General features: G+C 38.0%; 1 protein-coding gene across 1 annotated transcript; it reads left to right on the forward strand.

The window, feature by feature from the left end:
* The first annotated feature begins 4,198 nt into the window (after window positions 1–4,198).
* mrpl55 (mitochondrial ribosomal protein L55) lies at window positions 4,199–14,129 on the forward strand. The gene is made up of 3 exons (XM_026323610.2): window positions 4,199–4,414; window positions 5,527–5,767; window positions 13,704–14,129. The coding sequence occupies exons 1-3, from the start codon at window positions 4,362–4,364 to the stop codon at window positions 13,851–13,853; spliced, it is 444 nt and encodes a 147-aa protein (XP_026179395.1). The 5' UTR covers window positions 4,199–4,361; the 3' UTR covers window positions 13,854–14,129.
* The last annotated feature ends 1,422 nt before the right edge of the window (window positions 14,130–15,551 follow it).

Here is a 15,551-nt window from a genome sequence, read left to right on the forward strand (position 1 = left end):
AGGTTTTAAGTCTAGCCTTGAAAAAAAACCTGGGATTGTTCTTATTTTCCTCTATTAGTGATGAATAGTATGCAGTTCTGGCTTTACATAGAGCTTTTTTATATGTTAATAGACTGTTTTTCCAGGCTAGAAAAATTTCCTCTAAATTTGCGGAATGCCACTTGCTTTCCAACCTTCGTGATGGTACGAATATGTAAATTATACCATGGGGCTAATCTCCTCTGATTCACTAACTTCTTTTTCAGAGGGGCCACAGTATCAAGCATTTCACGCACTGAAGCTACAGCACTGTCAACAATATAATCAATTTGGTAGGGAGTGGGATTGAGGCAGCTGCCCTCCACTATGTTTATACTTGGCATAGATGTAAATAAAGATGGAATCATTTTATTAAATGTATTAACAGCATAGTCAGATAAACATCTGCTGTAGTGGAATTTTCTTCCAAATGCTGCATGATCCATCATCTTAAATTCAAAAGTTATTAAAGAATGATCTGACAAAACAGGATTTTGGGGAAGAACTATTAAATGTTCAATTTCGATGCCATAGGTCAGAACAAGATCAAGGGTGTGATTAAAACAGTGGGTGGGTTTATTAACATTTTGAGTGAAACCAATTGAATTTAATATAGAATTAAATGCAGTGCTGAGAAATCTCCCACTATAATGACTTTATCTGAACTAAGCACTAAATCAGACAGGAAGTCTGGAAATTCAGTTAAAAACTCTAAAAACTGAGTAAGGGACAGGTGGACGGTACACAGTGACAAGTAGAACTGGTTTTTGTGTTTTCCAGTTTGGATGTGACAGATTAAGAGTGAGGCTCTCAAATGAGTTATAATTGTTCTGAGGATGAAAGTTTAATAAGTTTGAGTGGAAGATTGCAGCTACTCCTCCACCTCGACCTGTGCTTCGAGGAACATGACAATTTTTATGACTGAGGGGGGTTGATTCATTTAGACTGACATATTCATCCTGCTGTAGCCAGGTTTCAGTAAGACAGAGTAAGTCAGTTTGGTGATCAGTTATCAAATCATTTACTAACAGAGATTTAGATGAAAAAGACCTGATATTTAATAATCCACACCTGACTGTTCTGTTTTTCTGTTCAATAAGAGGAGTGGTCTTAATTTTTATTAGGTTTTTATGAATAACTCCTATTCTGTTAACATCTGATTTAATTGATTTATATGTTTGAGGGGCAGACACAGTCTCTATGTGGTTTGAGGGGGGTGACGGCTCTAAGGAAATTGCAGAAAGGCGTTTTAGACTGAGTCTCTGCGTCCCGGTCCCCACTCTGGATTGTCAGGCTTTAGGTTGGCTGATAAACTTGGATAGATTTCTAGAGATGAGAGCCGCACCATTCAAAGTGGGATGGATGCCGTCTCTCGCTACCAGACCGGGTTTTCCCCAGAACGTCTATGAAGCCCACATCGTTTGCTGGACACCACCTAGACAGCCAGTGACGGAACGACGACATGCGGCTAAACATGTCATCGCTGGTCAGATTGGGGAGGGGTCCAGAGAAAACTACGGAATCTGACATTAATTTGTGTTACACACCGACTCAACATTAATTTTAGTGACCTCCGATTGGCGTAATCGGGTGTCATTGCTGCCGACGTGAATAACAATTTTTCCACATTTACGATTAGCCTTAGCCAGCAGCTTCAGATTTGACTCGATGTCGCCCGCTCTGGCCCCAGCAATACATTTGACTATGGTCGCTGGTGTCTCCCGCTTCACGTTTCTGACTATGGAATCGCCAATTATCAGAGTCGGTTTTTCAGCGGGTGTGTCGCTGAGCGGGGAACATCTATTAGAAACGTGAACAGGCAGGTGATGAGCCGTGGGCTTCTGCTTAGGAGTATGTTTCCTTCGGACCGTCACCCAGGCTAATTCTCCGGGCTGCTCCGGAGCTGCCCTTGGACCGCTAACAGACCCTGAGTTCGGTGGCTCCACACCAGCTAACGGGGCTAGGTTAGCAGGTTTTTGTTTAAAGGTGCGGAGCCGCGCTTCCAAATCAGTAATCCTCGCCTCCAAAGCTAGCAGAACCTTGCACTTATCACAGGTATTATTATCACTAAAGGAGGCAGAAAAATAATTAAACGTGGCACACCGATCAGGAAAGGGAGAGAGAGGGAAAAGCCATGTTACTAGCTAGCTAAGCTAACTGGTAGGCTAACGAACGCTATGTCTGGGAATAGCAATAAATACCGGTCAAAATAGAAAGGTACTTGACTAGTGCCACAATGTAGCGGTTAATGAACTGTTTAGAGAGTTTAAGTAGTTTTTAGGTGTGTTAGACAAAGGCTAGTCTGTTGCTAATCTGTAGACGAACTATACAACAGACACACTTGCAATAGGAAGTGATTTACTTACCCGCAAACAGTTCCTGTTGCTGTCTGTAATCAATGTAACGTAATCAATGGGTTGTCCCTGGAGCTATGCTAGGCTAACTGGTCACTGGTCCTCTTCCCACAGTTGATTTATTACACAGTGAACAAGCAGAATTCTTCTCCTACATGCATGCGCTGTCACCGAGCACCTTCCCCCACGTGTCACTCTAAGTTATGGTGACAGCTACATTTTCAATAAACCCAGCATGAACAATTATTATCTATTTGATAGAGTTGGAAATGGCAGAAGTTATAGGAAGGGGTTGTTTGTTTGTATTTTGGGTTGTTCAGATGTTGTTGTTCGGTTAGAAAGTATGCACCTTGGCCTATGTGATGCTTCAGCTGTAAGGATATTGGATATGTGGCTAAAATCTGTAAGGCTAAAAGATGGTGTGCAAGATGTGGTAGGGGACAAGTGTTTGGAAATTTGATTGTAATGGTCAATATTTCAAACTCTTTATATTGAGAATGAGTGAAAAGCCAGATGTAACAGTCATAGCCAAAGCCAAGTTCAGATTTTTTATTATATTGGCATGTAGGCAATATAGATGGGAAGGGGGGTGAGGAGGACGTATTGTTGTTGTAAAACAGGGTATTCCATCCATCCATTATTTATGCCCATTTATTTATTTATTTATTTATTTATTTATTTATTTAGGCTCACGAGGCTCTACTCGAGCCTATCCCAGCTCTCTTTGGACAAAAGGCAGGGGTACACCCTGGACAGGTCACCAGTCCATCACAGGGCCACACATAGAGTCACACTCACTCCTTTGTCTTTGAAGGTTGTGCTTGTGTGCAGCAGTGAGCTGAGTTTAGATAACTTTGACAGAGAAGGAGATGCCAATTTAGTTTCTTTTGAGTCATCATTCATCACTAGCTGTGATTGTGTACCGAAACACTGCTGTTTCTTTGCCATAGAAACATGTACTGTTTATTGCTCTTCCATGGTTAAGTCATGCTAGAGCTCTGGGTCATCAAGATGATCCCCATCATCGTCATGTACCTCATCTTGTTCAGTGGGGAAGCATATAGAAGTCCAATTTATCTTTAATGTATTCATCATTACATATTCCCTCAAATTGTTCACAGATTCCATCACCAGTGTGTAAGCTTTTGAAGCTGTCACAGGCCAACAGTTTGGATTTTAGTTGTGTCCTCTGCCTTTTTCTCTATTCTATATATAATAAAGAATATGAAGCGTGATATAATCTAGTGCACAGTGACACTAAGGAAACCACCAATCTTTCAGTCAAACCAAATATCCACGGTGACTGAAACATGGTCGGCGTTGCTCAGCTGAGTTTTTAATATCAAAATTCTCTGCAGCGAATTTCTCTGTGTTTGAAGTTACCATTCTCCAACAGAATGGAATGGAATGAAATGAAACCAACCTGAAAAATAAATAAAAAATTTCTACCAGCTGTTTAGTGATGAAACATTGTGACCTAACTTCTAGAAGTCTACTTCTAGGTACTGTATATTTGTGTCAAGAAACATTTTATTTATTGTTTAACAAAACACATCATTATATCATGCAGGATATATTCCAGGGATAGGGTAGATATAATTTCACAGTTCTATGAAGTATGATTAGTAGTGATAAGTTTAAAAAGTGCAGTAGAATTTGAAAAGAATGAAAGAGGACGTACAGTATTATTTGATTATTTGAGGAGAAATGGGCTAACAAAATAGAATATAGAACGAATAAGACGGTGGTATTCAGTACAGCCATTAGGTGGCAGTAAAGCAACATGAGGATGCCAAGTGTCGTAAAAACACTAAAGAAGAAGAATATGAAGCGTGAGTTCCGATGATGTTGTGTTTCAGTCGGACATTTACTCTGTGAACTCCAATGTTTGACCTTAAAGACAGGTGATTCCTATCAGGATAAGGGACATTATCAATACTATACGCTGCTACACGACTAAGTCATCCTTTGGTTCGTTTTGGTTTCGTAATGGCGAATATGTTTTTAAGGAAGCGTTATGCTGGACAAAGTCTGTTATCATGGTAAGACTCGCAGAATAATGGTTGAAAATTCATGTTCTGTATGGAGTAACGTTAGAGTATCGCGTTACTGTGGCTTCTTGTAAGACATTCTGTACATTAACGAATAGAAAGGGTCACGTAAAAAATGTGCAAAACTCTAAATGTCGACATGCTTACGGTCAGAACTGGAGCTGGAATTGGTAGCTAGCTATTTGGCTGGCGCCCATCTAAGCTGCACTCTGCCGTCTGACATCCAAATAGAAACCTGGTGTTACTGGAACTCAGTTCGTCAATTTCCGTATCACAGCGTTGCCAGCTTCTCTGGTTGAAAAATGTAGGAATGTAACTCCTTTGACCGTTAAACAGGAACAGGATCGATATATGTGTCCTTACAGCACTAATACTTATTTATGCTGTGATCTTTTTGTAAAGTTGCCCGTATTAACTGCTAATGCACAGTAGAATCGCCAGCAATACAGTGAGATTTTATTTATAAATTCTCTTTGGAAGAATGTTCGTTATGGCTCGTTGAGTGATTTATTACAGGGAGTTTAACGTTTTTTGTTTCTTTACTCAAAGCATGAAAGTTATTTAATCACTGAAGTAAATATTAAATCACATAAATGTGGTGACCTGATAATGAAAACACAATTTGCTTTACTGCTTTAAAGAGTGGTACATATTGTAGGTGCTTTAGTAAAAAAGTATCTTGTTTTGTTTTCCTTAAAATTCATTCATTCAAAGGTTGCTTCACTCACATTACCAAAAAATAGTTTTTTTATGTTCATATGTCACATTACTGTTATTTAGGTAACTTAAATTTCAGATAGAGCAGCATACTTTTGCAGTAGTTAGCACTCACAAACACATGCAAGTCGATATGACAACCCTGTATAGACTGGTGGTCTGTCCAGGAAGCGCTCTACCTCTTGTCCAATGTCATCTGGGCATGGTTGCAGTGACTTTATACAGTATAAGTGGTTTAAATAATGGATGGATAGTTATGATGATAACTGTGCTCTATATTTTACAGTAAGGAAACAAAAGTGGCATTTAACTTTATTTTGGCAATGGTACATCTGACACAATATATTTTGTGTGTGCAAATGGTGGTTTTGTGTGTGTTTGGCCAGGTGTGTTTGCCCTCTGTTCACCCAGACAGGTTGCCAGTCACTGTTACCATTCAATGCACAAACTGCGTGGCTTGGCCAGGCATCGCTGCTCCACACTCATATTGCTCAGCTCAACTCTAACAGGACATCAATGGTGCGTTGTGGTCGACAGAGATATGAGAGGCTGTATCCTGTGATGCTCATCCGGCCTGATGGATCCACAATCAACATGAGATACAAAGAGCCTAGACGCATCCTTGTGGTTTGTAATTTCCTTCACTCTTTGCTCATTTTCCGTGCTTTATAGTATAACATAGCAGATAAACTCTATGTCCAGACAGTTTTATTAATAAAATTATTTCTAAAATTTTATCAGGATCTGAAACTACATTGCCAGGTACACTGTGATAGTCTGTTTTCTTAAAAACATTGTGTTTATGTGACCATTAATTAATTCATTCATTCATTCATTATCTATACCCGCTTATTCCTATTCAGTGTCATGGGGATCTGCTGGAGCCCATTGCAGCTTTCTTTGGGTGAAAGGCAAGGGTACACCCTGGACAGATCACTAGTCCATCACAGGGCCACATTAGCATGAATTTTTAATGATCTATTATTATATTTAATTTAAAATATGAAGTTTTATGACGTTGTTCATGACATTTTCTTAGGCCTTGCAGCTTTAGCTTGTTTTCCATAAACCCATTTAACTGCTTGTTGTTTGAATTGTGTTTTATTTTCCTAAAATTGGTTTTGTTGAGCTTTTAGTGGCCTTTCTTCTGGTTATGTGGATGTATAGTATGTGTGTATTGCTACAAACTTCTAATGTCCAGCATCGTAAAAACAGAGACACAACTGGGTTGAGTAGGTTAACTATACTACTTACTATAGCTCATGGAACGCTTCAGCGGTACCTGTACTTGATATCTTCTATTGCATTGCTCAGGTTCAGGCGCCCAAAACCCATATCTGAGCCTTGACTGAATGCCTCAACATGGGCCACTGGTGCGTTTCGCTGTGCTTAATCACATTATCAACCCCTGTGAAAATACTGGTATTGAGCCTTCACCTTCTATGCACCCAAACATTCTTACAATATTTAATTGGAAAAGTCTCTGTAATTACATCCTCAGGCTCAGCCTCACATACCTTTTGATCCTGCCACCTTTCCAGAATGCTCAGCTGTTTTTGAGCAGTTCCAAAGCTAATAAACTCATTGAGCTCTCGAAGATAGTACACTATATTCAGCCTGGTCACTGCCCTCTTGACTGTCTTCCCCCAAGACTGCTAAAAAATGTCTCACTCTGTTGGACTGTTTAATTTGGCCTTGAATAACAGTTCACCTGTGTAAGATTGCATTCCCTCTGCTCTTAAATGTGCTGTAGTGCAACCCCTCATTAAAAAAACACAGCTTGGATCGGGTGAGACGGTTGACTCTGGGAATTCAGCTGCCCTTTTGCTTTTAAGCCTGTCATTGGCCTTTGACACAGTTGAACACAAGATTTTGCTGTCTTGCTTAGAAATGTGTGCTGGCCTTGAAGGTACAGTACTCCAGTGGATCCATTCATATCTGACAGGTCTTTCTCTGTACATATTGGCCCAGTAGTCAAAACCATATTCTTTCAGCTGAGAATGTAGGCAAAGGAAAAGCCACACCTTTCTGCCAGAGACTTCCAGACCTTTATTTTGGTCTGGACCAGACCTATGTGTTGCCTGTGCTGCCTTTAGCTGGTCCAGAATGCAGCTGCATCCCTGATGAGGGAGAAAACAGTAGGATCATATAAACCTTCCTTTCAGCCCTTCAGGCTTTTTTCCGCTGGTTTCCTGACAGAGAAACCAGTTGAAGATTTTGCTCCTTGTTTTAAAAGCTTTAAATAGCCTATTCCTGTCATATCTTACCGAGTTGTGTCTGTGAAGATTCTCAGTTTCCAGGTGAAGTTATCAGCAGCTGGGTGATGGCAACTGGACTTCTAGTTTTTTGCTCTATGTGCCATAACTCATCTTCTAGATCTTACTGAGCTGTTGCATGTCCATGCTTCAGCTAGAACCAAAAGCACCTCCTCACAGCTGCTTTTAACAGTCCCCAGGGTTAAGGCACCAAGGTGGTGGGTTAAGATGCACAGATGATTAAGATGCGCATGGAATCTCAGATGTAAATATGCAGTGCATCAGATAAACTCTAATGCAGTAAATACAGTAAAATGCAAATAAATAGCAAATGTTTTTTGATGGTAGTGATCTAAGCCTTTTTACTGAAGGCAAAGCTACTAAACAGATTAGCTGGATGTGAGGAGTCTTTCATAATTTTTTTTTTTTTTTTAGGCCCTTTTTATCAGCCAGGATTCAGAAATGTCATTTAATGGAGGGGTGAACAATTTATGAGGTAAAATGCTATTAAAAGCAGAAAAAAATCCACAGAGAAAACCCAAGCTTAAGAACCAGAGTTTTAAAAATGCACACAGAGTGCAGGGTGAGAGATCACTCGCTAGGCACAGCCAGGCACATCTTTTTAATGGTCAGCCACAGAATCAGGTAATGTGAAAACAGAAGAGGACTCCCAGCCTCAAAATATATTGCCTATAATGTTCATAGGTCATGTGAACAGAAAGAGGAGTCACTCTCACCTAAAAGATATATAGCAATATGATATTGAGTCTTTATCAGCAAGTCAAAATCAAAGCAAACTGCTCTCCCAGGAAGAAAAGTTATGTTTGCACAATAGGTCCTATTCAAGCTGTGTTCCAATTATTAGAGTAAGATTAGATTACTCAGATTACTTGAGTATAAAACATTTTCTCTAACAGCTCTGAATGTTAATGAGCCATTTAAAGGACAATAGAGTCACCCAGGGATGGACAGTAAAGAGAAATGTCCCACTTTACCGTAGTTCACCAAACATCCTGACAGAACATCATAGCTGTACTTGTTATATTTACGCCATTCAGACCCGCTCAGATCACAGTTTAACATAACACAACAAACAAAATACCAGTTCTGGTTTAAAGACAAATCCACCTTTAAGCAGTGACGTTTAACGACTATATAGACTGTTTCACAGCCAAAACAACAGTAGTTTGCCCCACCGGTGCGTATCCTCCACTGTTCACACTTGCAGAATACAACAAAAATTCGAAACAGCTCAGTAATGTAAAATACTGCTGTGGTGAATATAAACAAGACATGGATGCACAGATACAAAAATATTTCTTTCATATGAAGAATGGTTGGTAGCACACTCAAAAGTTAATCTGGTGTCATGCTTTGACACAGCATAGCGTGATCTCCACACTATATCCGAGCTAGCTAAATATCAACACTAAGCTGTTTGTCTGAGGAGTTCTCAAAACGACTTTACATCAGAATAATCGCTAACAATGTATGAAACAAACCAACAATAACTTTATATCGACATAAGCTGTGTTTTAAACAGGCATTGTCACAGTCACCTAAACTCCCTGGTTTTCCCAAGCACAGCCACATGCACACAAATGTTATTTTGTGTCAGTTAATCTAGAGCAATGGCTGCCAGCCTCACATAGTATAGAATAGAAATACTTTATTTCCCCAAAGGGAAAATTCAAGTGTCCCTGTAACTCATACATTCCAAACACGTTAGTGAGATTATCGGGCAGGGTGCTAAGACAGGTTGAAGAGTCTTATTGCTGTAGGAACAAAGGATCGCTTGAATCTCTATGTCCTGCAGTGGACCAAGATGGAGCGCCTGCTGCTTTTGCTCCTCTGTGCTGCCAAGACACTGTGAAGGGTTTGAGATGCATTGAATTTATTCCTAGTGCACCCCTTCACTACAATCCCCAGTGAGTCCAGTGTCCTCCCAATCAGGGAACTGGCCTTTTTAACTAGCTTATCCAGCCACTTGCTGTTCTTCTCTGACAACACTGCTGCCCCAACAGACTGCCCCATAAAAAAGGGCACCAGACACAACAGTTTGATGGAACATTCACAGCAGTTCACTACAGACATCAAATGCCCTCAGTCCTTCTACAAATAAGAGACGACTTTCATATATCACAAAATGATGAAACAAACTTAAATTCATTAGTGACCACTTACACCAGCTACATTTGATTTTATGATTCTCGAATAATTTGAGCACAAGGGGAATAAATAGAATAATCTGATGACACACCGGAGCGATTACGACAGAAGAGGGTTGTGATGCTTAAAATATTTGTGACTTTGGGCTACATGCCATGTGCCTGGCATTCCCTATTAATTATGGGGTGTTTTTCTTTCTTTTTTGGAAGGTATTGGTGGGAGGAGGGTTGGTTGTGGATGTGTGTGCAAGTGTGGTGGTGAGCGTGGTGAGAGGTGCCCAGTTTCCTACTACTTAATGTTAAGTTTATTTAGCCATCATATTGGTAATATGATAAAAAGGGCAAATAAGATATTAATCTCCTGGAATGGGAAGGGCATTGGAAATAATATGATATGTGGTAAGGTTTTTTTCTCATTTCAATTTATTAAAGTTCAATATTTATTTTTATAAGAGACACATATCAATAAAGACATAGAACATAAAGCTGAATATCGCAGGTGTACAATGCACCTTTATAATTCTCTAGCAAGGTGTATAGCCATTTTGTTTTGTAACACTATTTCTTTTTTTATTGAAAAGCAAAATTATAGACCCCAATGGTGGATTTATTTTGCTTTCTGGTTACATAAATTAATTTCCAAACATCTTATTAAATATCTATGGTCCAAGTTCTGATTATCCTGCATTTTTTAGGAAAGTCTTTGATTTATTACCAGAAGACAAGTGATTTAGGTGATTTCAACTGCCACTTGGACCCATTTTGGGACAGATCATCATCTAAACCACCCACACAAATTAACTCAGTAGAAACCTGATTAAATCAAAAAACACGGTTGGCATATGGAGAATGTAGAATCTGGACCACAAAGAATATCCTAGATCGATTCAAAATATTATCAACACACAATATCATAGTATATTAATTTCAGATCATAGTCCTGTTGCTCTGCAATTTGAGGCTTCTTGATTTAACCCTGTGTTACTGTCAACTTCAGGTTTTAAAGAGTATATGATTAAAAATATTGATTTTTTTTTTTTTTTTTGTAGATAAATGACAATGGAGAAACCTCAGACTCCACTCTTTGGGAAGCACTGAAAACAAACATGAGATGATTTACCATTTCCTATTAGAGTGCAGAGATAAAAGAAAAAGACTTAAATTGAGTAAGAAATTACATGCCTGGAAAGAAATCATAAAATGTTATTAGAGTGACTTGTCGTGGAAATTTCTTTAAATTTGAGAGTTTCTAATTCTCAGAAACAACCACAAGTGTGATGAATCATCTCAGGTTTAATCACGGGCGCCCGGAGAGAAGTCTTTGCAGAATTCTCTGTGTTTCTGTTACAGATTCAGGTTGACATAGGTTGACAAAAAGGGGTGGACTCATATTGGAAAAGACCCCATATGTTTGTTCAGGTGTCTTCTATCTTCAGGTCTCTACCAGCACTAAACAAATTTTTGGCAGCAGTGTTAATTTTGACAGCAGATTTTAATTTAGTTTTAGTCATAGTCTTTTGACTAAAATGCAATTTTGGTTTTAGTCATATTTTTGTCATCTGCTTTGTTTTTAGTTTTAGTCTAGTTTTAGTCGACTAAATAGCATAAGATTTTAGTCAACTAAATCTACTGTAGGTTTAGTCGACTAAAATATATTGGGTTTAATTTAAGTGTAATTTCGTGAAACTATTGTAATATACAAAATATTCTAGATTAAAATTAAAAAACAAGTTTCATTAAATATACAGTATATGGAGTATGGCCTTTCCATAAAAGACCAAAAATTAGATATGCATTGTTTATAACTTGCATATGACATTCTTCATTCTTTAAAGCAAAAGTGCAACTCCAAAATATTTAAGAGAAAAACTGTATTTAGCAGTAATGCCACTGCATCAAACGTGAAGCTGACCCATATACCTTCTTTGTTTTCTCCCAGCTGTTTCCATTTCATTATAGTTTAAGTCAGACAGAAATCCAGAGATGATGTCGTGTACTCGCGCATCCCACATCACTAGGTGGATCAGTTACTTTTCAAATGTGCGTGTGCGTCTAAGAAAATTAATTCTGGTTGGATCTTTTCTAAAAACGTCCCTCACTCACATTTTCGTCTCGTTTTTATTAGTCAACAAAAATGTCAATATATTTTAATTATAGTTTTTGTCGTCATCACTTAATTTTTATTTAGTTAACGTCTCGTTTTTGTCAGTGAAAACTTGGCGTTGACGAAAATTATAATGAAAATACTTCGTCAACGAAATTAACACTGGAGGAGTGATGTTAGAATTATGTTTAATGTAATGATGAGATTAAATTTTCTTTTTCTAATTAGTAGTATAACAGTGGAACTGACCTCAATATTTTCCTTTAAATTCATTACCTGGCAAGTGTGCAACCAAGTCAGCAAACATTAATGATAACAACCAGTTCAACGCAATATTCTGATCACAACTGCATTTGCTAACTTACCATCTTTTTAGGGCTATAAATCACACCAGAGTATTAGTCGCTTTTAGCAAAAACAGCCTTGTTGAACAGAAAAAAACATTCAGTGTATAAGTGGCATTTCTAATTATACAAATTATAGTCTAAATTAGATTAGAAAAAGGTAGGCTATGCATAACAACAAGCAAAAGTGCATTACAAAATTCATTTAAGCCTGATACATACTCCACAAGAACAGAGAAATTTGTTTTTTGAGGTGGTGAGAACAAGAACAAAGTTAGTTCTTGCCAGGACATTTCATACTCCACGAGAAACTGAAGTGCAGACCTCCTGGGAAGTCCCTACCAATGCAGCACGTCATGTGCGCTAAGCATTGTGGGAATCTGACGGAAACTAAAATACAGCAGATAAGATATCCACATCTTTTACGACAGACGCTATCCTACATACACAATGTTTGGGCTACCTCTTTCCACAAATTAACCTTACAAGATGTGTTATAAAGATTTTCCTACTTCCTCACTGCCTCTGCCAGCTGTTCTTCAAAACTATCGATTGCTATGACCAAAAAAAAAAAAAGGCAGGAAAGACATTTCCACTTTCTGCATTAACCATGCCCACTTAAAATTTCTGACCCATCACACAATAGTTGTCGGACACCACACGAGAAAAAAAGTTCCACCCAGATGATGTGTCAAGAACAAGCTGTGACAACTCCCAAACCAGGGCTGTAAGGGGAAAAAAATGACATTATTTTCTCACTGCCCTAGGAGACGGAACAAATTTCTCAGTCCTCACAGAGTATGTATAGGCCTTTAGTGTGAAGTAATGTTAAACAACTGTGCCAACCTCAGTGTGGGGGTAGATGAAGTGACATGTCCTCATCTCTCAGATTGTCACACTCTCCAAATTTTGTTTCAGCTGCATACTTTACCTGCACTTTGAATTCTGCAGTATAACTTTCTTTTGGGTGGCATTTTTACTTGTTACACTAGGAGTTGTAGTTTGGTGTGAACATAAATGTTTAATTAATTCGAATACCGATGCTACTGGTTTTTTAGCGACCTTGCCTTAGGACATATATTATTATTAGTGTTAAATTAATGATTATTGAAATGAATAAGAAATAAATATATAAGAAATAATAATTTCAAGCTGTAATTGTTTATCAGGCAAGTTCACCATCAGTCAGTTAAAAGGAACAGACAATGAATAAAAAGTTTGTCTTATCCTGAATCAACAGTGACATACTATTCACCACTGACATATGCCATTTGATGAAGAGGGAAGTTATGTTTAGATTTTGTTGTTCCTGTGAATAAGGGTTTAAGGGACACATTTGAAAAAATAATGTTCAAAGTTTGAACAGCAGAGATGCTTGAAATTTTCTTCTGCAGGTCAAGCTCTGTTATCAACCTGAAGTCAAGGTTGTAGTAATACTCATTAACTAATATTTAGATCATATGATTTTAACAGGTTTTTGAAACAACCTGCTCTGTCAGCACCTTAACCAAACCTGGTTGATAATGACAAAAAAGGGACACACGTCAGTAAATTCATATCGTACTTGCTGAAGACAGTTCAGTTTGAGGTGCATAGATGATATAGTCAATGAGTATCAGTATGTGTATTAGTAAATATATTGAGTTATATTGTCGTGTAAGTTCATTTATTAGTGTTTCTTTGTTTTGAAAGATGCCAATAAATCTGTCCAATCTGTCTGAAGAGGAACGTCGAGCTCGACAGAAAAAGAGAGAAGTTAAGAAGACAACAAAACAGACAACAGTCCACTACGAAGATGACTTCAGGGTTGATAGATACAGTAACTTCTGGAAAAAGAAATAAATTTATTTATATGTACAGCATGACCAGGACATGTTTTACATTCCTTAAAATAATTCTGTTGAGGTTCCATTTTGTCCATACACAGTAAATTTAATTGTCTCCCATCCAAAACAGTGTTTCCTCCAAAAGTTTTAAACAAGGCATGTGGACACCTAGTTTAAAGACATTTTATAGCAGAATGACTGAACATCTACATAATCTGTTAATGCTGAAAACTTGTTTTCAACTTGTTCTAGGTTAATAAATTGTTTTATAGCTGTGTATTGATATGGTGAATTTTAAGTACTATTTTTTTTTTTGTTGGATGGTTTCCAATTTCTGATATTTAAAAAATATCGATTGGCCATTAAAGAAGACAAAGGTGGCATACATTCACTGATGTATTATAGAAAGTAGCTTCTAATTAGCCATTGAATTAACAATATAATTAAGAAAGCAGTTCAGAACAGTTTTGTCTTCCTATTTAATTGGTGAGATACATCACTCCACTCTACTTGGTGACAGTAGTGCTCCTTAGAACTATGCCAAAAAGAACAAAAAGTAGAGGAAGAAGACAAAAACATCCAAGAAGTTTCTTATAAGAATACTATTAATCTGAGTCAGTCTCTGATATGTTACAAAGTGCAATATAGACCAAATACCTTTTTCTACCGAATCATAGTAACAAAGATTTTTTCCCTTTTAGTAATAACTATATGTATCTATATTCAAGACTAGTGAACTACAGTATGTGGGGTAAAGTTGTCTATACAACTTCCAGAAATTAAAAACCTGCTGATTAAAAACCTTGACAGCTTAATTTACTGACACAATAATCACAATTTAAGAAGTCTCCGTCCCTACATGGGTTAAATATGTTCGATGGTATATTAAAGCAGAATTCCTTATTTTGTAAACTATTTCAATTTTATCAGTATATTCATTACCTAATTATCATTTACATTCTCCCCTCTTCAGCTAAAGATTTTACAAGATAACTTCTAAAACTTTTTTTTCCAGAAAAAAAAATATGGGCATGGTTATTTTATACATTAGTTATAGATGGCTAAATGGAAAGCTGGGTGTCATATTCGCCACAGATCTGTTACGGCCGTGACGAGGTTGGTGTGTTGCCAGGTGCTGTGTTTCAGGTACCGCCCCATCGTCGCCACTGACGTCTGCGTGAGCACCTGTTACCTATCTGCCATCAGACGAAAGATATAAATACCTGGAGAAGGGAGTCAGTAGGAGGCGAGGTGGTGACTGGTGGTTTGGTGTCTTCCAGCTCGTATGTGTCTTCTACCTGGTGTGGTAACAACGTGATCCCCGGTCTTGTGTCCGGGTGGGATATTTATCTTTGCTTTATGTCCCCACGTTTCTTTTTGCAGTGTGCTCCACCGGTTAAAGAGAGTGTGCCCGGTGTGGAAGCTGATTTCTGTTTGTGTTATTCCTCCCCTGCGTTTTTTGACCTTACTATTGTTTCTAAATAAATAAATAAACCTTTTGTTAATAATAACCTCACTGTGTCCTGGTTTTCTCTTACCATAACCCCTTCCCTGGTTAGCCATGTGTTACGCCACCCCTAGGAGGTAACATCATCTTTAGTAAGTTGTGTCCAAATACCAAAAAAAAAAAACTTTTAGTAATGACTACTAAATATTTCATTTTCACCACAGATACCACATAATTCAGTAGAATTACTCTTAATCAGGCTTCAAA

The sequence above is a fragment of the Mastacembelus armatus genome, chromosome 4 (assembly GCF_900324485.2).
Source record: "Mastacembelus armatus chromosome 4, fMasArm1.2, whole genome shotgun sequence".
Taxonomy (NCBI): Eukaryota; Metazoa; Chordata; class Actinopteri; order Synbranchiformes; family Mastacembelidae; genus Mastacembelus; species Mastacembelus armatus.

Bases quoted from the DNA above. Each gene is read 5' to 3' on its own strand.
- mrpl55 (XM_026323610.2), top strand. From the start codon at position 4,362: ATGGCGAATATGTTTTTAAGGAAGCGTTATGCTGGACAAAGTCTGTTA. The intron at 4,415-5,526 runs GTAAGACTCGCA...GTGTTTGGCCAG, and splicing joins GGACAAAGTCTGTTATCATG to GTGTGTTTGCCCTCTGTTCA. The intron at 5,768-13,703 runs GTTTGTAATTTC...TTGTTTTGAAAG, and splicing joins AGCCTAGACGCATCCTTGTG to ATGCCAATAAATCTGTCCAA.